The 24,231-nt window shown below is 37.9% G+C and overlaps 1 protein-coding gene across 1 annotated transcript in view; it reads left to right on the forward strand.

Moving 5' to 3' along the window:
* Positions 1-24,231, forward strand: part of RORB (RAR related orphan receptor B) — a 189,896-nt gene that overhangs the window by 127,698 nt on the left and 37,967 nt on the right. The window contains 3 exon segments of the mRNA NM_001260751.1: positions 6,089-6,174; positions 10,418-10,559; positions 18,268-18,669. Of these exon segments, the coding sequence (NP_001247680.1) occupies positions 6,089-6,174; positions 10,418-10,559; positions 18,268-18,669 (630 nt within the window).

A 24,231-nucleotide genomic window follows, 5' to 3' on the forward strand; every position in this document is an offset into this window, starting at 1 on the left:
AGTTATTTAGGAGCTATCAGCCATTGGAACAGAAAATTCACACAGCCCACCACCCAGAGTATTACAGAGAAGACCCCAGGTGCTAATAGACGTGAGAGTGTTATAGTAGAAATTAGAGTGCACTGAATTTCATGCACTGTATTGCATATTTAGGCAGGAAGCTGATGTTGAGATGCACTCTGCACTGATGAGATACACGTGGGCACAATCCAACGACAGGAATCTTTTAGAATCACCACCTTCTAGCATGGTATACGGGCCAAAGTTCAAGACTTTTATATTTGTCCTCTGAGGATCTTATTTTTCCAAGTTCCTATCGCATCCCAACCTTGGGGCTACTGTCTGATGAATCACAGTTACAGTGGAACTGGTTCCTAGGGATACCTGCTGCATCACAGACCTTTGGGTTTGTTATTAGGTGACATCAGAATATTTTGTACCTAATAGAGATACTTATCAGTCTGCCAGTGAGAGAGGGAAAGAGTACAAACAGAGATTTTAACTTGGATTTGTCGCAGATGGTAGATGAGATACAATTTGGGTAGATGAGATACAACTTGGGCTACTGAGACCATCTGCAAAAGGATTTTTAACCAAAATAGTCATCTTTATTGGAAATTTCTACATGTGTAAATTGTGCTTTACTCAGACATTAAGAGATTTAATTGCACTGCCCACTTTTAGCATAACTGTAAAAGTATGGGAAACAGAAGCTGACAGGTGAATCCAATGTTCAGGAATGTAGTCTGTGTCGAGGAATACAGTGTCCGGTGTCCAGGAATCATAGCTGGGTCAGATGTCCTTAAGGCAAAAAAAACAAAAAAAGAGAGGGAGAGTGAGAGCAGAAAACAAAGATGCTACAAGTATAGCCCCAAACCAAAAGTGAGAAAACATAGAGAGAAATACTGTTGACTCTTTAAAATGTTCAGATCTGGCCTGTCCCTGAGTTTTTCCACCTTCACAGGTGATTTATATGGTAGAGAAAATTTCTAGCTAATAACTTAACTCATTTAATTCCCAATGGGAGCCTTCTCATGTACAAGAATCACTTGGGGACCTTTTCCAAAATATATATCTCCCACAATCTCTGGTTCATTCTCTTTACCCCAAATATGAAAAATCAGATCCAGCATGGTGGCTCATGCCTGTAAGTTCAGCCCTTTGGGAGGTCAAGGCAAGTGGATCACTTGGGGCCAGAAGTTAGAGACCAGCCTGAACAACATAGCAAGAGTCTATCCTTACGAAAAAATGTAAAAATTAGCCAGGCATGGTGGTGCACACCTCTAGTCCCAGATACTCAGGAGGCTAAGATGGGAGGATCCCCTGAGTCTGGGGATTTGAGGCTGCAGTGAGCTACAATCACACTGCACTCCAGCCTAGATGACAAGGTGAGACCCTGACTCAAAAAAAATTAATATTGCCTCTTGCCTCTTTTATAAGAAGGAGTATATCAAATCTTGTGGTTATACTGAAATAAATAAAACATTTAGAACTACTTTAAGGAGTTATAAAAATTCTCCTTTAGACACAGTAGAAAGCAAAGTATGATCTTGTCTCTGTCTTCAATTGATTTAAAATGCCCAGAATATAGAAATGGGCAAGTTGAATTGTAAGAGTTGGAATGGTGAGAATTGGGAGCCATAAGAACAAACACAGTAAAAATGTTCCCTCCAAGCAGAAAGTACGTGAAAAGTCTATTATTATTACCATTCTTAATGGATGCTTTTAAGAGTTAAGGTATTTTGTTTCATCAAAGTGATACATATTCTAGTTAACTAATTAGCTGGATTAGTTTATATAATCAACACCTGCTGTTACTAGCAGAGGTTCTGAGGGGGCAGAACTAAAAATATGTGTGTTTTGATACGCAGAAAGAAGTGAAAACATGGTAGATTTGTGCGAAGTTGTGGCAAGGAACTCTAAACAAAGAAGGAGTTTTCAGGGGGAACTCGGGGGAGAGAAGTGCCATCTTCAGAGGGGGAAAGAAATTTGGTTTATTCCATAGTTGTTGAATAGGCTCTGCCTGCCAGATCGCTAGATAGTAAACTAATTGTACTTCATCAATTGTTCTAATATAAAATAAAGCAGCAAATTATTTTAAATTTTTCATGACACTCTTTGACACTGTCAGAATATTGTTTCAAAAAAGATAAAACTATATAGCATTGATTTTATAAACAAAAATATTAGTTAATACATAACATTTTAACCATAGCCTCCACAAAGGATTACCAATAGAAAAATGTAAGTGAAATGAATATGTAAGAAATTGAAAAATATGAAAAATGAATAAACTTCACTAGAGCCATGTCTCAGGGCATTTCATTTCCTCTAAGTTTGTCTCTTGGGGAATACTATTGTTGAATAAATCCATGAGTCAAGCAAAAGTACAAAAGTCAAACTCTTTCCTCAGTTTCCTTCTATTACCTTCATTGTAACAGCTGGTGAAGTCCAAACAACCGAATCCTCCCAAGATATTCAGTTGGAAACCACAGTCAATAGCATGTCACTAGGTCTGTATTAACCGCAAGACAATTCCACCAGAGGCTATGCCTGTTATAATGGCAAGATATTTAGAAATGGCAGGCATTGAAGCACTAATAGGATTGGTTGTTCTAATCAGTTTGTGAAATGCTGTCTGGAAGATGTGCTTTATAAAATACATAGTATAGGCCAGGTGTAGTGACTCACACCTGTAACCCCAGCACTTTGGGAAGCTGAGGCAGGCAGATCACAAGGTCAGGAGAGCGAGACCATCCTGGCCAACATGGTGAAACCCCATCTCTACAAAAAATACAAAAATTAGTTGGGGGTGGTGGCGCACACCCGTAGTCCCAGCTACTGGGGAGGCTGAGGCAGGAGAATCTCTTGAACCAGGGAGGTGGAGGTTGCAGTGAGCTGAGATTGCGCCACTCCACTCCAGCCTGGCAACAGAGCAAGACTCTGTCTCAAAAAAAAAACAAACAAATAGTATAAACTATAAAACTGTAGCTCAGAAGCACTTTATTTCCTTACAAGAGAGAAAAGAATTAGTACTTTAAATGACTTTAATCTACCTTTACCTATCATAAACCTCAGATGATTTATTCTATTGCAATAAGTTAAAATGGTCACAGATTTCCAAACCGATAACCCCTTTCCACACACAGCTGTACACATATGCCATTTTGAGTGACTTACTTCTCTTTAAAAATGCTGTTAAGATGTTTATAGTTCTTCAGGATTACATGTTGAGCCAGGATTATAAATATGTATAAATATGCAGATGCTCTATCGAATGTTCCTTATCTCATTTGTATTTCCAAAGTTGTGTAAGATAACCTCTGTGGCTTTCAAAAACATCTTGTCACACCCCAGGGGGCAAATTATCTCTATTTTCATTTCCTTTAAAGTTAGATCATTTTATAATTAAAAACTTATTGAAGCAGATTCTCCCCACGTGTAAGCTACTCCCTGGGGAGTAATTTATGCAAAGAGAACCTTTGACTTAATATTATATAAGCCAAAAAACATACGATGGATACCTGAGGTTTTCAGTCAATTTTATAATCGCTATAAACAATCCAACATTTGAAAAGTTATTGCTAAAAAAAAAACCTGTAGTACAAATGACTTGCAGTGTCATTCATTAGATTATTTTTAAATGAAAAGATCTTTGATAAAGGAATAATAATGTGGCTTGTCATATTTTGTGTCCAAAAGTTTTAGAAAACCAGTTAACAAGGATGATTGATGTGATGATGATGATGATGATAATGAAGACTAACATTTCCTAGCTCCTTAACCATTTTACAAGGTGCTTCACATAAAATATCTATCTGATCCTCCCAAATCTATGAAGTTTGTCAGTTATGCTTTACAAACCAGAAAACATAAGATCAGATATTTTATCTTGGCCGTGGCTCCAATCATTAGCAGACTAGGGACTGGAGTCTGGAAGGACAGAATAGAATAACATCAAATCTCATAGTTTTCTCCTATCACAAAATCTTGAAAACAAATACTAGCTCACGTAATCTAAAAGCTAAAATAAAAAGAAATGAAAAGAAACGTATACTTAGTCTCATAAGTATTTTAGGTGACTTTGTCTCTTCTGATGCTGTTTGTCTTTAGCTCTTTAGCTGGAGCTATTGGAGAAATACAGGAATTTAAAACTGTAATCTTATTTTGTCTGTGTGGAGGTCAGAGAATGGTTACTGAATGAAGTATCAGGATATTTAGCTAATTTCTGGTTGTCAATTCCCAGTTCAACTCAAAAGCAGACTATAACCTGGATCCTCAATTTTTTCACATGAAAAATAGGCACATAACACTGAGGTATTTTTGCTTACAAAGATGATTTGAAATTTCTGTGAAATATTTACTTTTTAAAAAATGTAATATACTACCCTAAAGCTAAGTATTGTCTTTTTTAAAAAATGTAAAATAATAAGAAAAAGAGGGCAATGTCTTGCATTTATTTGTTTTGTATATTCAAGAGTGAGAAACTGTAGAAAAGCATCCAAGTGGCAGATTGATATACAAAGCATTTTGAAGTATATTTTGCATAATTATTTTAAATTGGAAGAGGAAATAGCAGATCTTCTAGTGTGTGTAATTTTAACAACTCTTAGAATACTATCAGACATAGGAATCACTACATTCTAAATAAATTTTATCTCATGGATTCATCCATAACCTGTGTGCTGATTATTTAAAATCATCTTACCAAGAGGTTCTATATACAGGACATTACACCAAATTGCACACATAGAAAATAGAAATCCCATGCCCCACCGTATTCCGCCAAAGTAATTGCCTTACGAACAACCCCATTTCTGTCAAACCTACTACTTTATCTCAGCCTCTTGGCTAGGAAGCTAGGAGTCACCTTTGACTCTCCATTTCCACGTCTGTTCCCTTTTTTAATCATATAATCTAGCTTTTGCCTTTGAACCATCTTTCTATTTATGTCTTCCTCTCCATTTATCCTGCCACTGATGTAACAAGCCATGTTTTTATCTCCTAACACACAAGTTAGAAGTAATTTTTAGTTGGTCTTCCGCTTGTTTATGGGTAGCCTGCCAAACTCACCTTTCTAAGGTGAGTTACTTTCATCATTTCTTTACCCTGTTCACTTCGTTGATTCCTTATGGCCAGTGAGATCAGGTGAAAATCCCGCTGCCTAACCCCAGGAACTCCATAATCTGGCATCATCCCTCTAGCCAATCATCTGACCTAAATTTGCATTATAGCCAAGTTATTGTCTCAATGATCACAATCCACAATCATCCCAGGCCTCCAATCTTTTTAATTTCCCTTCTGCCTACAGAAATGCCCTTTGCCTTTCCCTTCAGCCTAACTAAATCCTTCAGAATCAACAAAAATCTTCAGAATCAACAAAAATGCCTTCATCTCCAATGAAACGATTTCAGTTTGTATTGAATTCATATTTAGTACCCTCATAATTCATCCTGATTTCTCCTTGTATTAATTTTATTTTATTAATTAGATTATTTGTATAATTAGCATATCTTATCCTCCATCAACAGCCTTTATTATCTTACAGAACATATACAGCATGCTCAATAAATATTGGACTGATTTATTATTGGCATTTTTGTAAGTAAATATCCAGCCACACAATGTATAAAGCTACCATGCACTTCCCCATCCCATAGTTTTGCTTTATTTATGTATTTATTTTAAATATCACTGAGATAAGGCTATGTGAAAGCTCTCAGTAACTTAATGATTCAAGTGCAAAATAAGAAAAGAAAAGCCGTGGGTTCAAAGGCTTTTTGAGTCCCACTATTTTTAAGGCCAAATTCACAAAGGAGAAAACAGTGAATGCAAGACTTTGGAAAACTGGTTCTGGTTATATTTTTTTAGTTTGAGAAAAACAAAGCAAACAATGGTGGAGAAATGTGCTTTGACTTAGAAGAAGTTTAGGACAGCCACGCAAATACTAGTGGATGACTCCCATACCACCACCCACACCCAGTATTTTCAAATACAAACATCAAGGCAGAGATAGATGGGGAGATAGGAAGAGTGAAAGGAGAAAGAAAACTTTTGTATGCTCAAAATGTGTATTTTCTCCTTTCAGCACAAATTGAAGTGATACCATGCAAAATTTGTGGCGATAAGTCCTCTGGGATCCACTACGGAGTCATCACATGTGAAGGCTGCAAGGTATGGGACTTTCAGACCGCACGGTTCTGTATTTGCCTCAGGCATCTGTGTACCTCACAAGACGAGGTGACACCTTTTTCAGGAAGGCTTGCTAAAGGATCCTTCTGCCTGCTGCTGACATTCAGGAATTCTCGCGTGGTGGGTGGGAGGGTTGATTTTCTGTTCTTTCGCCTTTTACCTTTTTGTTATTGTCTAACTGGTCAGCAGCTCTTTAAAAATGGATTCATATTTAAAACCTTGAATTATTCACATTTACAGAGATATAAATACTGACTCTTGCTGTTTTAGCAGTATTGTCTCCAGTAAATTCCAAGGCACTTATTACTATATGAAAAAACTAAAGGTTAAAATAAAGATTATAAACTAATAAGTACATATTTATCTGCTTGAGAAAGAGGAAGTGAAGGTAACAGCTACAATATGCATATGGCCATCCTTTATTCTCACATTACAGGAAAAAAAAAAAAAGAAAGAAAGAAAGAAAGAAAAGAAAACTGGAAGCATGGTATGTTAGAAGCCAGCAAGATTATCTCTAAATCAACTAAAATTCACCTACCCACACCCACCCCTTCATTTTCCAATGAGGTCCTGAGGTATAAACAAGATTATGTCATCTGATCAACATCATTGATTCAGGCAGTGAAGAACAGAGCATGGCCAAAAACACAGGGTTTTTCAGTCTCAATCCAGCGTTCCACTTCCAGACAGATTCCACCCACCCTTCCCGTGGCAAACTAATTCCTGTAAGCAAGTTGCTCTCTTAAATAAAGAGCTGGAGGAATAGCAGTAAACGTAGACTGAATCTGAAATAAAAGAACTTTGAAATTTAACAGTAAGTTTTAATAATGAATCCTTAGAAGGAAAGAAAGTGAGTGTGAGAGACATAATAGCCAGGGAAAACAGTTCTATAGCTATAGTTAAAGGACCATGTGTAAACAGAACAAATAAAATGCAGCCACGGTCTGGGAGGGAAAGGTAATATGCTGGTAAAGTTATTGGCAAGAGCAATTGTGTTTTTGATCAAAGATGCAAGCAAAGTGAATTATTCTTTTAAGATCAGTAAACTGAAGGAGGGGTAGTACAGTCATAGAGTCTAAGATCTAATCTTAATCTTAAACAGGCTTTCAAATGTACACAAGGCAAAACATACTGTAACTGTCAAATACTGGTACTGTGTGATAAATTGACAGTGTCTTCATAATAGTCTCAAAAAGGCGTGAGTCCTGGAATTAAAACTGGAGTGAAGAAAAGGAAATAAATAAGAATAAAGTGGGAGAGGGAAGAAGAGGGAGCATATTAACATACTAACCTGTCAACACACTGCTGTACTTTAAAGATGATTAGTGATAATCTATTTGTGAATATCATGAGCTGTTCTTTGCATTCTGTTCCTCTGCAGCCCTATAATTAAGAATTGCATGTTATCCACTTTAATGCAATTTTTCAACTCATCAAGAATAAACAAGAAAGCAAAATTATGTCAGCAATTGTTTACCCTCCTTGAATAAGTTATTACATCCTCTAGGCAGAGAGACAAATAGTTTTCTTCATAAACAATAATAACTTAGGAGTCAGAATCTTCTCCATTGAAAGTATTTCTACCATTATATTGGCTTGTTATGCAATCTTGAGAGCTCTGGTTTACATAATAGCTACTAAAACTGATTTTTAGATCAATGTCAAAATGGAGATGTTTGGCATTTGATTGTGTAAGCTCTATTTGAAAAATGTGTGATTTCAAAAGATGGGGATATGTTCAGTTTAAAAAGCAAAATATTTTAAACAGTAATTTCCAAAAGATTTAACTAATGTGCAAATATAACCCAACAGGCCAATAGCCAAGAACAAGTGTCATCTTTTCTATGTAAAGGAAGAAACCACAATTAAAGAAATTATGTTGTTATTATGAAACATACTCTGAGGTTTTAGTTAAAATGGCACTATACACCACACTATTTTTTTAATTCATGGAAAAACTCACATTTGTATATATGCTACAATTTTCTGCAAATAGAAAACTTCAAAATTCTCTTCAGAATTTGATGTCAATGTCAGCACATTCAGTATCAACCTCTGAGTTTTCATAATGCTGCTTTCAAGTCAACATAAACAACCCATTCCGAATAACATCAATTCAGCTTGTGCACTTATTCAAATTTCTATTCATTCAATAAAATTTGGAACACAATCTCTTTCATGCCAAAAACCTCATTTGCAATAATGAGCAACAGATAAGCAAGAAACGTGTCGTAATTAATGTCAAATTGGTCTTAAATTAGGGCTGTAGCTGTGACTTCAGAAAAGTCTTTTCTGTCCTTTTTTTTTGCTAAGTAGCACTAGAGTATCCAAAGATAAAAACCACACAATTCTGTCTTAAAATGTAAATTTCAAGTCATCTTTCATCAAGACTGATGGGCTGAGGTTATGCTTTCTGACAGTTTTCACAGTATATAAAGTACATCATTTCAATCCCTGGGGGCTTACGTTTGATCTCTATTCTAAGATGCTCCATGAATTCAGTCAAACTGGACAGTCAGGTGTCTCATTCTGCCATCACTGGTTTATTAAATAAGGAACGCACGTGGATGTGTGGGGATGAAACTAGTCCTTGTTGTTGAATGGCGAAGCCAGTTGGGACTCTCTCTCTGAGGAGATCCTCGACCACACCTCCATGTTTGAGATTCCTCACAGACTAACTAAGCTCTCTTCACCAGTGCCATGCTGAGCCATATTGGAGCTCAAGACAAAAGGAAAATCAGTAACACAGATCCTTTCTTTAAGTTATTGGGTATTTTTGCATTCATGTTGATTTTTTAACACATTATGTTAAAATATTGTATTTTCTAATTACAAAAATTTTAGGTGACCTTTAAATGTTGTGGGCAAAGTGTTTGCCTCACTACGCTCACCTAGCCCTGGCTCTGCTTCTTCCTGTAGATAGTTGAGGAAACAAAGAAGCTGTTTGAGGGAAGTCAGAGGATCTATTCTAGGCTTCTCTGCAAGATAGGCATTGAATCTACCATTCCTGAACTTTTCTAGACTTCCTCCTTCCAAAAGATGATGCTGTGGGATATCTTTTCCCAAAATTTGTCTTAGAAAGCTTAATGTAGACCATCATTTTGCTCATGATACATTGCACTTTTCCTTTTTTCTCTAGACAATTCAAGAGCAAAGAGTGATTAAGGAAATCGATTACATGAGTCAATGAATGGATGAATGATAACTTAATCTATCTCTGGAGAAAATGCTTATTTTCCCCAATAGAGTTTTCTATAAGACAACTAAGGAAAAATTTTTTTTTAAATCAACTCAGCTGTGGATTTATTTAGAGAAGCAGTGTGTGGCCACTGGCAGTTCATTTTGTACCTGATGAACCCAAATGTACTTGCATGAAGACATCTTACACCGAATAACCTGAGGCCAAGTAGAGACCATTCATTCAGTTTTTACTTAATACTTTTTGTTGTTGAACAGCTTATATATAATATTTTCTTTTTTCAAAAGTATGGTTGATTATTAAAAACAACTTTCAAGACCCAGCCACGGTGCACACACACACCTGTAGTCCCAGCTATAGGTTGAGGCAGGAGGATCACTTGAGTCTAGGAGTTTGAGGCCACAGTACACTATGATCCTGCCTGCAAATAGTCACTGCACTCTAGTGTGAACAACATAGCAAGACACCTCAAAAAGGTAGAAAAATAAAACACTTTTCAGCTGCATTCTAGCCAAATTCGGAAAGTTTATGGTGGGGGAAAACACATCTTAGAAACTAAGAAAACAGTAGCACATACTCCTCAGTGTTGCTTTTTCTTACCAATACCTCAAGTTCCTCACCACCACAGCACTTGATACAAGCCTATGTGATTGTCCCCACCAAGTTCTGTCATGTTTGGTTTAGTACTCTCCTTTGCTACTCCTTCCCCGCTGCTCTTTGAGGGACAGAAACTTCTGTTTATTTCTGCATAGAACAGCACAGCTGCAAATGTCTTTAGCAAACATTTATTCAAGGAATGAATGAATGAGTGAATGGGTAAATGAATGATACCCTCATATCTCTGCAGATAGCATCTATTTTCCCCAGCAGAAATATCTGCAAGCCATACGAGAAGAGGTATCCAAAGAGCTTTAAAAATTAAATTCAGTTATGTTCACTGCAGAAAATGTAGCAAATGTATATGTTAATGTTCTCTGTTTCCCTTCTTATAAATCTGTTTCTCTCCCCTTCTCTTTTTCCCTCAAGGGATTCTTTAGGAGGAGCCAGCAGAACAATGCCTCTTATTCCTGCCCAAGGCAGAGAAACTGTTTAATTGACAGAACCAACAGAAACCGTTGCCAACACTGCCGACTGCAGAAGTGTCTTGCCCTGGGAATGTCAAGAGATGGTAAGGCATTACATTTCTGTTTCTTACTTAAGCCCTTTCAAATGGATGCTTTGCTGGAGTCTATTTAAGCTGCTGGAAGAATTCTAGACGAGGGAATTGGGGATAAGAAGAAAAGAAAACCATCGTGCTGGTAGTGCATTAAAAGGAAAAGTAAGAATATACAAAAAGAGAGCATTGCCTACGAAATAAGAAGAAAGCAAAGACTTTACTGTAGCTCATGGAGCAACTTGTGCTAACTAGGTTTAGCGGAAGCCACATAGGCCTAGGTTGAAGGTGACCATCTGTCTAGGTTTGCCTGCAAATGAGGGATTTCCTGGGACATGAGACTTTCAGAGATAATGCCCAAAAGTTCTAAGCAAACCAGGACCACATCCGAGTATGTTCTCTGGGTAGGTCTGACTGGGCTTGCTTACTGTGTGGAGACACTAAGGAATGGCATATGCTTCTGTGGGAAGCCTGGAAGTCCTGCTGGCTGGTCATAGCTACCCAGAGGAGGAACTGGACTATCTGAGCCCATAATGAAGTTTCCAAAGACTAGAGCGAAGTCCAAGTCTTGGAAGGGCTGTGTAGGTGATGTCCTCCTCAGAATATGATACCATCTGCACTCCAACTTCACACCTACCCACACTGAATTGCTTGGTTTCCTGAGGGAACATCTTAGAGTAATGAAAGAGGACAAATGAACTCAAACAAGATGAACGAAGAATTTCACCTAGCTTTGTTTCCATTTTCAGTCATTCATCCAAAGTAATTCTTTCCCTGTTGACATTGGACACATCACCCCTGTGTCATACAGTGAGTGGTCCTGAGTCCTGGGGCCATTTCTGTCTTGTTCCCACTAAAACATCAGGCTCTGCTTAAAAGCACACACCTAAATGTTTATTGAATGAACAATGGAAATCCCTTCTACCTAGAGCCTAAGACATAGACAATGCCCCGACACCTTCTGTTTTTATGTCAATCACCATGGATTCTGCGCATCTGGTCGCACTCCCTCTGGTGAAATTCAAGGCTGTATAAATGCACACAAAACAAGAAACTTCCAAGTTTTAAAAAGATGTGAATAATTGGCATGCATTTAGTATAAAGGGATTTCATGAGTGATTAGATTCTTTACCTTTTCTCTAATTCCCAATCCATCTAAATTTGTCCTGCACAAAAGTACACCTATAAAATAAATTTGACCAAAAAAAAAAAAAAAAGAATCTGACCTGAAACCCTTCAGTTTATAGGTAGCTTCTAAAGCTACAGAGACGAGGTTTCCAAAATTTTTCTATTAACTGACTTTTTTGTTTTATTTGTTTTACTTGACTCACTAACCACATGTATTTACTCCTAAGATAAATTTATAGCAATGGATGTTACTGTATAATCAAGGCAAATAAATTAAGAGAGAGGATTGAGTAGTTTCGGATACTTATTTGGTATAATTATATGGAAATCTCAGTTGATGATTTTGTACTTCATTTCTACCATATGGCAGTAGGTAACACATTAATTCACAGTGTCCTAAAAGCCCCATTAATAATTGTGCAAAGAGATAAGCCATAGGGTATTTGTTTTTGTTACTTCTTCCTACACTAAAAGGAAGTATCTTTCTGGAAGGGCAAGTCTGTGTCTGTGCTGGTGAACAGAATTATGGGCAAGAGATGAATATATGACCCAAGGCAGATTCAGCAGATTTAGTGACATCAGCCCACAAAATCTAGACGGTCTGAATCCCATAACATAAAAGAAATGTGTCAGGAGGATGGGAGGGTCATTTGACAGAGCCACAATTTATGCTCAATGAGGAAGGAATTCATTGCAGCACATAAACCTCTATGCAAATAAAAGCAATATAGTGTCTAAGGACACTGAGGATTAAGAATGATTCATTTCAACTTTAGGTCCAGAGACAATCCTGAGGCTGTCTGGGACATCTTCAAAAATGCCTCCTAAGCACATCTTATGTGAAATTTATCATGAGGAGAAATGGTCAGGGGTGTGGGTGGGGTGGGGAATCTGGAGAAGAAGGGGCTCAAGCAGATGGGTGCGGTGGGGAATCTGGAGAAGAAGGGGCTCAAGCAGAAGAGAAAACAAATGATTCTCTATAAGAGAAAAAGCTGCCTCTTCACTATATCACACAGAGAAAGTTTGGTCTGAACCTTAATTAGAACGGGTGCCTCATGCCAAGTAAATTATGCTAATACCAGGGAAGCCGAATAGGTTTTCTCTCCTATTGATAAGTATTGCCTAGTATGTAGTACTGAACGATTCAAAAGCCCTGAAATTATGGTTGATTACCTATGTCTAGTAAGGGGTCAAGAATGAAAGGCAGGGTTATTTCTGAATCAGAAGAATCCCTACCTTCTTCTGATTCAGCAAGTATTTTTAAAGTACTTTAGAAATTGTACCAATAGCCAAAGTGAGATGCCCTCATACCTAACTGCTTTCTACAGCCCCCCGCTTCCCTCAGAGGTAAAGTGGCATCTTCATTTTGGTATATGCATTTGCTCTCTGTCGATTAGGCTCCAAGAATGTTTATTTCACCATACCTGGCTGTTTACTGTGGCCACTAGGAGACAGCTTAAAATAACTGTTGAAAACACTGGATTTTCATTCTCTCCTGAAATTTCACTGCTATATTGGTGTATTAGCTATCGAAAATATATCAGTAGTCATCAAATTTATCAATAATGAATTTGTTCAAATTTAGCTTAAGCGAAGACTCAAACATCAAATCCACTTGGAATACACATACATGTGTCTTTATGTGTATAAAAAGGTGAAGGCATGTGTGCATGGGTGTGTGTGTCTGTGTGTGAACTGGTAGCATGCATAAGCCCACTGAATCTTCTCTGTCATTTTATTTTTTTCTTTTTCCTACACCCTTTACAAAGGAATCTTCAGGATAACTGTTTCCAATTGTGCTACTACAAATTGATACTCACTAGAATATGTCCTCCCGAGTGGCATGTCTCTACAAAAAGACAGAAATTGCCCTAAAAGGACAGGTTTCACAGATTAAGCTTCTTCTATCCAGAACTGCATTGCCCAATCCACATGTCACTATATAAATAATTTAAATGTAAATGAATTTAAATTAAATAAAATTTAAAATTCAGTTCTTCAGTCACACTAGCTATATTTCAAGTGTTCATTAGGAGCATGCAGCTTGCAGCTACCATATTGGAAAGCACAGAGAACATTTCAACATCACAGGGAGTTCTGTTGGAGAAAAAGAAGAAGGAGAAGAGAGGGATTTTAAAATAATGAATAGGTTTAGCTAGATTGAATCAGACTTCTAATACAAAGCCTACAGCACTAAAAAAAGGGTGGCAGAAGAGGCACATCTCTGAAGCTGAAAAGAGTTAAATTAAGACCAGTTTCATTGGTAAGCAGCAAAACGTAAATATAGAGAACTTTACAACCAAAGGTAGTAGATAAAATAATTTTAGAAATTTATAGAAAGTCATAGATGACAGTCAGTTGGGCTCTCTTGAAACCAAAAACACATGTTCATGTGTTATGTAAATAGAAATCTTTGAAGGAGCTATGACTTTATTTTTCAAATATCAAAAACTTCCATTCCATTTAGAATACCACAATTCAAATAAATATAAAATGATTTCCAATACTTTCACATAAAATTGTTCTTTGCTATTATGGGATCAAAAGGAGGGTTAAGAGCATATCATGAGCAAATACCATCATCGTTGAATATTTATAAAGCACTTGCAATGTATACAGAATTGTGCTGGTTTCTTTAAGAGGTAGCAGTTTAACAAGAGGCTGTCTTTACAGTCAAGTGAATGTCATTAACAGAATAATTCAAGTTTGAGAGGGGCAAAGAGTTAAAATATATGCCAGTCTGATTAATATGTAGTGATAAGAAGAATGCTAATATTTGAAATATTAACATGGCCTTTGTTAAAATAGTTCTATGCATTCAACAAATGTATTTACAAATAGTGAAAATGAATTATGTTAAGAAAGTCAGTGGGTTTATTTTGGCCATGTACTGTAATTTTTTCCCAAATTTGTCACCACTGTTATTGCAAGAAGGGGCATAAAACTGAAACACTGACTCATCAATGTTTCTGAAATAAGTGAAAAATTAATCATAGAATAGCATTGTAGTCATTGTCAGTGAAGTCTTTGATTTAGGATTACACCTGAAATAACTCTAAAATGTAGTGGTTTTAAGTTGCTTCTTTGAAAGTATTTCAGTTGCTCACCTGATAAGTCAATTTTGTAAAAAATGTAGAGCTTTTCTTTGTTGAGTTTTTAGATGTTAACCATGGCAGAGGTCTTCACAACATACTCTTTTGACATTGTTAGCTTGTGATTATGATGTCTGTAGTTAACAGCAGATTTCTGCGTACATCAGCGGCAGGTCAGTTCTATGGCTCTGCTGATTGTAGATGGCATTGCCTGGTATGACCAAGGAGGTTTGGCTCTGCTTCACATATCCCCGAGTAAGTTTATCCTCCAACAAGATAGCTCAGGCATGTCCTTGTCATGGTGAGGTCCACAATCACACAAGCCTTTTTCAAGTCTCTGCTGTGTCACATTTGTCAATATTCCATTGGTCCACAGTAGGTCACATGACCCTGGGCAGGATGCCTGCAAAGAATGAAAGAGCACTGCAAATTGACTTGTGGAAGGGCATGGAAAGAAACAGATAAGAGGAATCAGGGTCATTAATGCAATCAGTCCTCCACAAAGTATATTTCACCTAAATATAGAGTAAACAGAAATCTAAAGCAAGGATTAAATGGAAAAAGGGTTTTTTTTAAAAAAAAAAAAAAAAAAACCACATTTCTGTATTTATGTTAGAAGAGTTTCTTATTCTCAGTCTTTAATTCCTATAAATTTCAAACCAATAAAATGCAAAATTACTATACTAAAATAAATCAGAAGGTAGATCTACCCCAGCTAAAACAAAAAATCCTGATCTATAGCAGTGGATACAAACCTTGTATTCACTTCCACAACTCTACAACAAAGAGCTATTCTGAACCTACCCAAACGCAGAGGGCAGAGGGGCAGCAAATACAGAGCCCTCCTTTCCTGGGGGAAAAGGGGAAGTTCTTTCTTAATCAATATTTATAGTTGTTTATTTTTTCCTATACAAAAGGCGTTTTTCCCCTAGAGAATAATATGTAACAAATTGCTTAGAAAGATGTAACATAAAGATACAGAGGAAGCTTGCCTTACAAGTTACTGTAGAATTCGGTACATAGACAAACTGGAAATGTCACCTCAATTAGTAAGCAAATAAATTTATCTCTGAGAATCAGAATCTAATAAAGGTAGTGTCTCTACAAACAAAGTTAAATACAATGATCTAAATAATTCAAGACCATATAAAACCAACCACTAAGATGGAAAGGGAGTTTAGTCTGAATGAGTCAGATTGTTTGTCTTCACACAGAAAAAATTACTAGATAATTATCACTTTGTTTTCCTACTTAGGCAGCATCAGAAAGCCAGAATGTACGGTTTTTTGTTTGTTTGTGTGTTGTGTTTTGTTTTGTTTTGTTTTGTTTTTTGAGACTGAGTCTCCCTCTGTCGCCCAGGCTGAAGTGCAGTGGCTCAGTCTTGGCTCACTGCAACTTCCGCCTGCCGGGTTCAAGGGATTCTTCTGCCTCAGCCTCCCGAGTAGCTGGGACTACAAGCACATACCACCATGCCCACAACCACATGCCACCATGCCCGGCTAATTGTGTGTGTGTGTGTGCGTGTGTGTGTGTGTGTGTATTTTTAGCACAGACGGGGTTTCACCATGTTAGCCAGGATGAGCTCGATCTCCTGACCACATGATCTGCCCGCCTTGGCCTCCCAAAGTGCTGGGGTTACAAGTGTGAGCCACCGCGCCTGGCCCCAGAATGTAGGTTTTTAAGAAGGATTAAGAAGATACAGAAAGAGTTTGGCTTCTTCAAGCCCAGCCCTCACATCGACAATCCAGCAGGCAAGAAGGAGGAAAACATGCCCCAATACCCACAAGTGAATGTGACACTTCCATTTACTTCCCGTGAATCAGAACTTAATCACCTACACACCCGCCAGTGAGGGGGATGGGGAAGTACAGTCTCCACTCTGATCAGCCTATGCTCAGATAAATATGGTAGCTCTGTACCCAGTGGAAAAAGAAAATGAATTTTGGAAGAATATTGGAGGAGAAGGGTGAATGGCAGCTCTTTAAGACTGTGGGAATCTCTTCTGTGTTCCCTTTGTGCTAGAGAGTCCTTAAGCACTTCACCATTTAGATATTCTCAGAAGAGCATCAACCCTCGTGATTGAATCCAGGAACTGAGCCTTGTTCTAAACTCCATTTCCTTCTTTCTCCATTCTCTGAGCTCCTAGCACCAAGAGGTGGTGGGCATAGCATCACAAAAGAACAGAAAACAGAAACTCAGACAGGAGCCTCCAAGTTTGCCATAGCCCCCACTATTAACATGAGCTGAACAATGCTTGATAATTCAAAGAAGGTAGGCCTGTGACTCAGGATGTTCACATCCTAAAAAGGCAGTTGACAACCTGTGAGGAGAAATGTCAATATTCACAACAGTTCAGGAGGTTAAGTATCTGAAGAAACAACACATTGAAATGAAAGCACCTTGATATTACTCTGTGACTACCTGCAGCACTTCTTCTTTCTTTTTCCTCAGACTGTCTGAGAATATTGCCAGAAGAGATAGGAAAAATAAAACTTGGGAGTGGTAGAATGAGAAAAGATAGTTACTGTTTTGATCACTTGCTGGGCATCGGATGCCCCAAATTGCTATTTTCCAAAGATTCTTATCATTTGATCCCAAAAGCCAACTGAAGGCAAATGAGGCCGTCACTTAAAATTATGTTTATCACCCAGCCCCATGCTTTTGGTCTTACCCAACACACTATTTAGAAAATCGACCTGGCCGGGTGCAGTGGCTCACGTCTGTAATCCCAGCACTTTGGAAGGCCGAAACAGGAGGCTTGCTTGAGGCCAGGAGTTCAAGACCAGCCTGGGCAATGTAGCAAGGCCCCATCTCTACACAAATTAAAAAAAAAAAAAATAGCTGGACCTGGTGGCAAGCACCTGTAGTCCTAGCTACTCAGGAGGCTGAGGCAGGAGGATTGCTTGAGCCCAGGAGCCCGAGGTTTCAGTGAGCTATGATCATGCCATTGCACTCCAGCCTGGGCAACAGAGCAAGACCCTGTCTCTTAAAGAAAATTATTGTAAAAAGTAAAGAGAAATTTAAGAAAGAAAACAGAAAATAGATTTGAAAGTGAAATACTAGGGTCCAATCTAGCGATCTAGTAATCCTAATGAATAAAAGTTAGTTGGTTAACATTTTAATAGTGGGTACTATTGCTAGTTTGGTATTTGGTTTTTTTGGTATTTGGTATTTTGGTTTTTTGCGATTTTTTTCCACAGGTAAGAAAAAAAGAGGAAAACATGCTTTCTATCTTCATGGCAATGAGAAATACATACATACGTTTTTATATTTCTTCCTGGCTTAGATTTATTTCTCACTGTGGGCATCAACCAGGACAGGAACCCTCTGAATATAACCTTTTCCCAGATGTGGAGTGCAAACGAATGGGTTCTTAAGTGATGGTGCTAGACGTGTGTGCATCTGATGTTGAAGGGACAACCATCCCGTGACCCGTTGTACCTGAGGTGGTTAACGCGAATGATAACCACAAGTGCTGTTCTCTGCTTTTCTCTCCAACCCAGCTGTGAAGTTTGGGAGGATGTCCAAGAAGCAAAGGGACAGCCTGTATGCTGAGGTGCAGAAGCACCAGCAGCGGCTGCAGGAACAGCGGCAGCAGCAGAGTGGGGAGGCAGAAGCCCTTGCCAGGGTGTACAGCAGCAGCATTAGCAACGGCCTGAGCAACCTGAACAACGAGACCAGCGGCACTTACGCCAACGGGCACGTCATTGACCTGCCCAAGTCTGAGGGTTATTACAACGTCGATTCCGGTCAGCCGTCCCCTGATCAGTCAGGACTTGACATGACTGGAATCAAACAGATAAAGCAAGAACCTATCTACGACCTCACATCCGTACCCAACTTGTTTACCTATAGCTCTTTCAACAATGGGCAGTTAGCACCAGGGATAACCATGACTGAAATCGGTAAGTGGAAGTCTCCTCCCAGTGGCTTTTTTTGAGATTCTGCTTTGAATTTACCTTGGTCCTATTTAATATGGTCATTTTCTTAGATCTAAATTGAATTACTTGGATTCACAGCTTCTACTGAGAAAACAAATTTATTTTAAAATATATTCTAATAAATGTCATTTTCCCCCGCCCCATAAAAGTTTATTTCAAGCAAAGGAAGAAAGAAGAAATTATAAATAGAAAGATGCTATCTGTAAAGAACAGATGCTATCTGTTGAATTTGGGTTCTCACTGAAGGGAAAATGTTATTGGTATAAACAGGGAAATTTCGGCATGTATTCAAAGTTGATGCTATTCAAAGTGAAATTGCTGAAGGATATAGAAAAAGTGGGAATAACCAAACGAACAGGGGCCCAACTCTTCCTCTAAGATAAATGGGGACAAACTTTAAGCAAACAGTATCTCAGCTTCCTTCTTGGTGAAGTCAGGGCGATAGACCAGAAGACCGCCAAGGCTCTTGTAAATCTGAATTCAAGAATTCCATATGGGATTCTGAATTACAGCAATGAAAAGAGTGGAGTCTGGAATGTTACAGAACACGAGAGTAACAAATAAGCTAGTCACAGGCATGATTGCATCAGAAAGCTGATCCTCTTTCCTTCGATTCCTAAGGAGCGATCTTCAAGAGTGCCCTGTCTTAGGCAAGCTCTTTCTGACCCGCTGTAACTTTGTTTTACTCCGTCAAACTCAGGAGTCTATTAAATGTTTAACCAGTTAATCTCATCAACTAACTGCCATAAAAATATCAAAGTAGGTTTAACACATTACTCTCCTGGGTAACAGGGTTGCATGTTATCAGTAGCCCAGAAAAGCTAAGCAAACAGTGGCTATGTGATCCCAGGCTTCACTGCAATATTTAGTGTACTGGAGAAAGCAGGTTAGAGCTCAGGAACCTTCGAGGGCTCTTGACACGTTACCCAAAGAGGTGGCGGAGCAGAGCGATTAAGAATTGTGCTGCCTGAGGTTAAATCCTGGCTCTTTGGCTTATTATTTAAGCTCGAGCAAGTTTCTCAATCCCAGTTCCTTCATCTTTACAAGGGGGAAAGCATGAGTTTGTAGCTCACAGGGGCATTGTAAAGCTTAAGTGAGTTAATACATATAAAACATAGCAATGTTTGGCACTCAGGAAGTGCTCGATAACTCTTAGCTATTACTGTTTTGTGCTGAATGCTCAGTCACCTTCTCTGTCTAACCTGCAAATAGGAGCCTAAAGCCTACAAGTGTTTTGAATTAAGCTGCTGTGAACACATCATGAAATACATGGCCGTGTTCTTGCCTCCTTGTACCATCTGGTTGAGGAAGAAGCGATGGTACACAGTTATAAACCTGAAGTGTTCTTTCTCCCTTTTAGCGATTCAGCAGGTGACAGTGAGTAACATTGTTGACAAAGCACCTGTAACGACTTTCACAGCTGAGAGACATAAAATAAAACATCAACTATAATAACAAAAATAGTCAATTACTACTGTCATCCTTAACCTTGTTTCTACTATATCATGGGCCCTTCACACATTTACTTTTCATGAACATTTTAAAAGATAAATCAAAAGAGTATTTCTGTTATACAGATGCTGAAACCAAGGCTTAGAGATGTCTCATAATTTCCCAGAGTCCTATAGTTACTAAATGACAGAGCCAGGGTTCACCTCAGACAGTCTGATTCCAGAGTCCCTCCACTCCTCTGTTAACCTGCTACCTGCCGTGGGTCTCAATTCATAAACTGCACTGTCAACTAATAGGGATGGTCATTTAAAACAGTCATTCGATCTTTTCAAGAGGGAAAAGGCACCTTCCTTTGCATTTATACTACTTAATATCTAAGTTCCTGAGTCTACTATTAATTCGGGAGACATGTTTGAATCCTTATAAAACAAAAACTCGCAACAGTGGAGCGATCTTCTGCCCTATATTCAAAAGGGGAGTCTTCTAAGAATTCAGAAATCACAACTTTTTTGTGATTTAGCAACCATAGGAAATATTATGGAAAGAGAACTACAGCCAAACCATCAGGTCTGGGTTACCCTGAACAAGTCATTTTTCCCCTCTGACCCTGAGTCTATTCTGTGAACTGATAGAAGACTAGAGAATCTCAAAATTTATCCAGATAGTCTGCACAGACATTGACATGCAAAATAAACTCACATATATTTTTCTCAATTGTTTCAACCTCTAGTCTTCAGATATCTTTAAATATGTTTCAAATATTGGAGGATTTTTTCATCAGACATTTAGGGATCCAAATGTACCGTCCTGCCAGTGCTCTCAAATTTAGCAGACCCCTAAGCCTAAATACTGGCTTGGTTCACATTTCGTTAAAACAGCAATGCCACCTAGTGGACACAAACACATTCTATGAGTGTTGAATCTAGGTACCTATGAAGAGTCACAATAGTATAATATACTATCTTTCCTGCACCGTCCAAAACATTGACATTCATTTCACTAAAATATTAAATCCTTGACAGTATCACTGGGCAGGAAGGCATCTGTGGTATAGTGTGGTGGCTAAGAACTCTGCTTCTGGAGTCAAAGTGCCTTTGTTCAAAACCCAATTGTGCCTTTCCCTTAAACAATTTACTTAACTTCTCTGAGTCTCAGTTGTCAACCCAGGGCAGTAACAGTCTTTATCTGTGTGTGTGGATTAAATGAGTTAATATTTATGAGTTCTTAGTACAATACCTATCATGTGTAAGCACCATTATTATTAATAATAGAACTGATATTTTATTGGACTATTACTTAATATCACTGGTTATTGCAGATAATATAATTACCTTTGATCGAGCACCTACACTGTGATGAGCAATGTCCTATTTTAATCCTCATAACAATCCCATTATGCCTGTTATGTAAGTATTTGTGTATTTATTTTACTGATGGAAAAATCGAGGCTTAGAAGTTATATAACTTGTAAAAAACAAAGAACACATATAAGCCCATATCTAAGTAACATCAAAACCCATTCTTTTAACCATTATACTATATTTCCTCCCACCAATGGCAGCTCCTCACAAGCTGACTGCCATTCTCACAGCAAAACAGGTTTGGTGTTTGCTGCCTACCTGACCTCCTTCTAGGCGCTGCAAACCGGAGCTTTCAGAGTACGCACACTGTCATTTTGACTTGATTTGATTAATGGGCATCTAAACCAATCTGGTTGGTGGCAACTTGCCATAGAAAAAAACCCTATGCATATAAAACTGAAAATCGGATTTTGCCACATCCTGACTGGGTGAATTTGAGATTATGTCACACCAAAAAAAAATTTAACATCACCCTTGGCTACCAGAAGTCCTGATCTGCTTCCTCTGGATTCTAAGAGAATAATGAAATGTGTGCAACTAGGTCACTATGCTTCTGATATTGGGTCATCTTAAAAGCAGATTGATTTTAAAAACCAGTTTTTAGATCAGTCCATATAGAATAGATATCAAGAGTTTAAAATGTTTGATAAAAACACACATGTAAGAACCATAACACAACTGTATAAGCAACTGCATGCAGATCCCAAAACGTCAGTTTTTGAATATTAGCAGAGTCAGGAATATTCTCCCAAAAACCAAACTTGTCTTGCTGAAAGTTCACCAACGAAACTACAAAATTCCTAGGTTAAGGCCCCTCATGATAATGTTTGATATATGGAGAAAAATGTAGAAAATCCTTTCATGCATTTTAGTGATTTTGAGGCTCATGCCAATTCCTTCAGGTGAGCAGTGAAGAAACCATTTCATTGTACAGATGAAGAAATTGAGAGTCTGAAACAGTGACTGATGTTCCTAGGATACAGAGTTAGTTAAGCGATAAAACTTAAATTCTAAGGTTAATGTTAAGTCACTGTCCTAGACTGCCAGGCATTTCTTCAAATACCTATTTTTGAAATGTGCCGTACCCTCAGGGAGAGCAGAACAAGGTTACTGCCCTCACCATCTAGGAGATACCATGAAAATGAACAGTCATGGCAATTCACCACATCCCATAGAATGCGTTCAGGGCAGGATGCTACCACATTCTTCTGGAGGTGAGGGAGATGGCAGGTATTGATCAACCTGAGCCACATCTCTTATCAGGAATGTTTTATTCCCCTACTTTTGAGGGGAATAAAATGTGGGTAAGCAAACAGAAAACCATGAAACATTTCAGGAGTTACATTCTTGGGTTTTTCTAAAACTGTAGGAAAAATAAGCCATGAAATAAAAGAATGGCAACAAGTAAGCTGAAAATTAATATTTAGACAGCAGTATTAACTGGGTTTAGCTGGAATTTTACTTCAAGCTGGCGTGATGGATGTGTTACATCTTTAGGGATGAAATTTTACAGCGGTTGGTGGCAAGGAGAGGAAGCTAGCTAAAAGATGCTCCGTAAACACGCAGAAAAGGAAAGTAGAACGTCTTGTCTTTGCTCCACCACTAACGAGCTCAGATGAGTTGGGGAATTCTGCAGGACTAATACTCTTAATGAAAGTTCATTTAAGCCAGAAGTGATTGACAATGTATCTACAAGATCCCAGATAACAAGACAATTCAAACAGCCAAACAACACGCTTTTTTATATTTAAAAAATCCATCAAATTAGCTACAATGCTAAGGGTATACATTGCCTTTTACAAACATTACCTTGGTTTGCTCTTCTATTCAGTAATTTTCTCTCCAGATAAAGACAGTGAAATGTGAATTAATTGATCTCTTCTTGTATAGTCTTTAACATAGACTTATTTTCATATTGCTTTTGTGTTCTATTTATAGAACCTGGAATGTTAAGCATCATAAATAAATAGAAATCTCTTTTTAAAAAATTCACCTATTACAGAAACTGAGTATTAATAGTTAAAGGAGATTACAAAGAGGTATTGGCCTAAAAGCAATCTAGTTCCTGTAATGTACTACTTCATTCTATTAAGGCTACATAAAAATACAGAAGATTTTACTAGTAGTGTTTTATTTTGCAGAATTCTATTAAAAGTGGTGGTGTTTCAATTGTGGCTTATTAAGAACCCCAAGAAGACGCTTTGGTCTTAAAGCAGCACCTTTAATGGCATATGCTTTTAAGGATAAATATCTTATACTGTTTAAATCTATTATGCACATCTAACTACCCATGCAGAAATGGTGCAGAGAATAGAACTTAACTCTTGCTATATATTTCCTGTGTCCTGTGATAGAACCTGTATCAAATACAGGTAGGCATTCCATTTAGAAGTAACTGTCCAATACACCATTAAAACAGATAGAAGTAGACCAAACTAGCAAGAAAAATTATTTGAACAATATGGGGACAGGAAAATTCAGTGTTTAGCTCTTTCTTCCTTGCCTTGAGAGGAGACATCTTGTGAACTTTCATTGTCATCTAACCCCTCTCTCACCCCCACCCCAACCACATACCCTTTGCAAGCAATTTAGGGAAAGTACATTGAGACTGGAGGTCCTAACTCTGTATACTAGCCACGTGAACGTATTCAAAATTAGTCCAGCTGTCTGAGATTCTGTCTCACCATCTGAAAAATAAGACAATTGGACCAAA

This window comes from Macaca mulatta, chromosome 15 (genome assembly GCF_049350105.2).
Source record: "Macaca mulatta isolate MMU2019108-1 chromosome 15, T2T-MMU8v2.0, whole genome shotgun sequence".
Lineage (NCBI taxonomy): Eukaryota > Metazoa > Chordata > Mammalia > Primates > Cercopithecidae > Macaca > Macaca mulatta.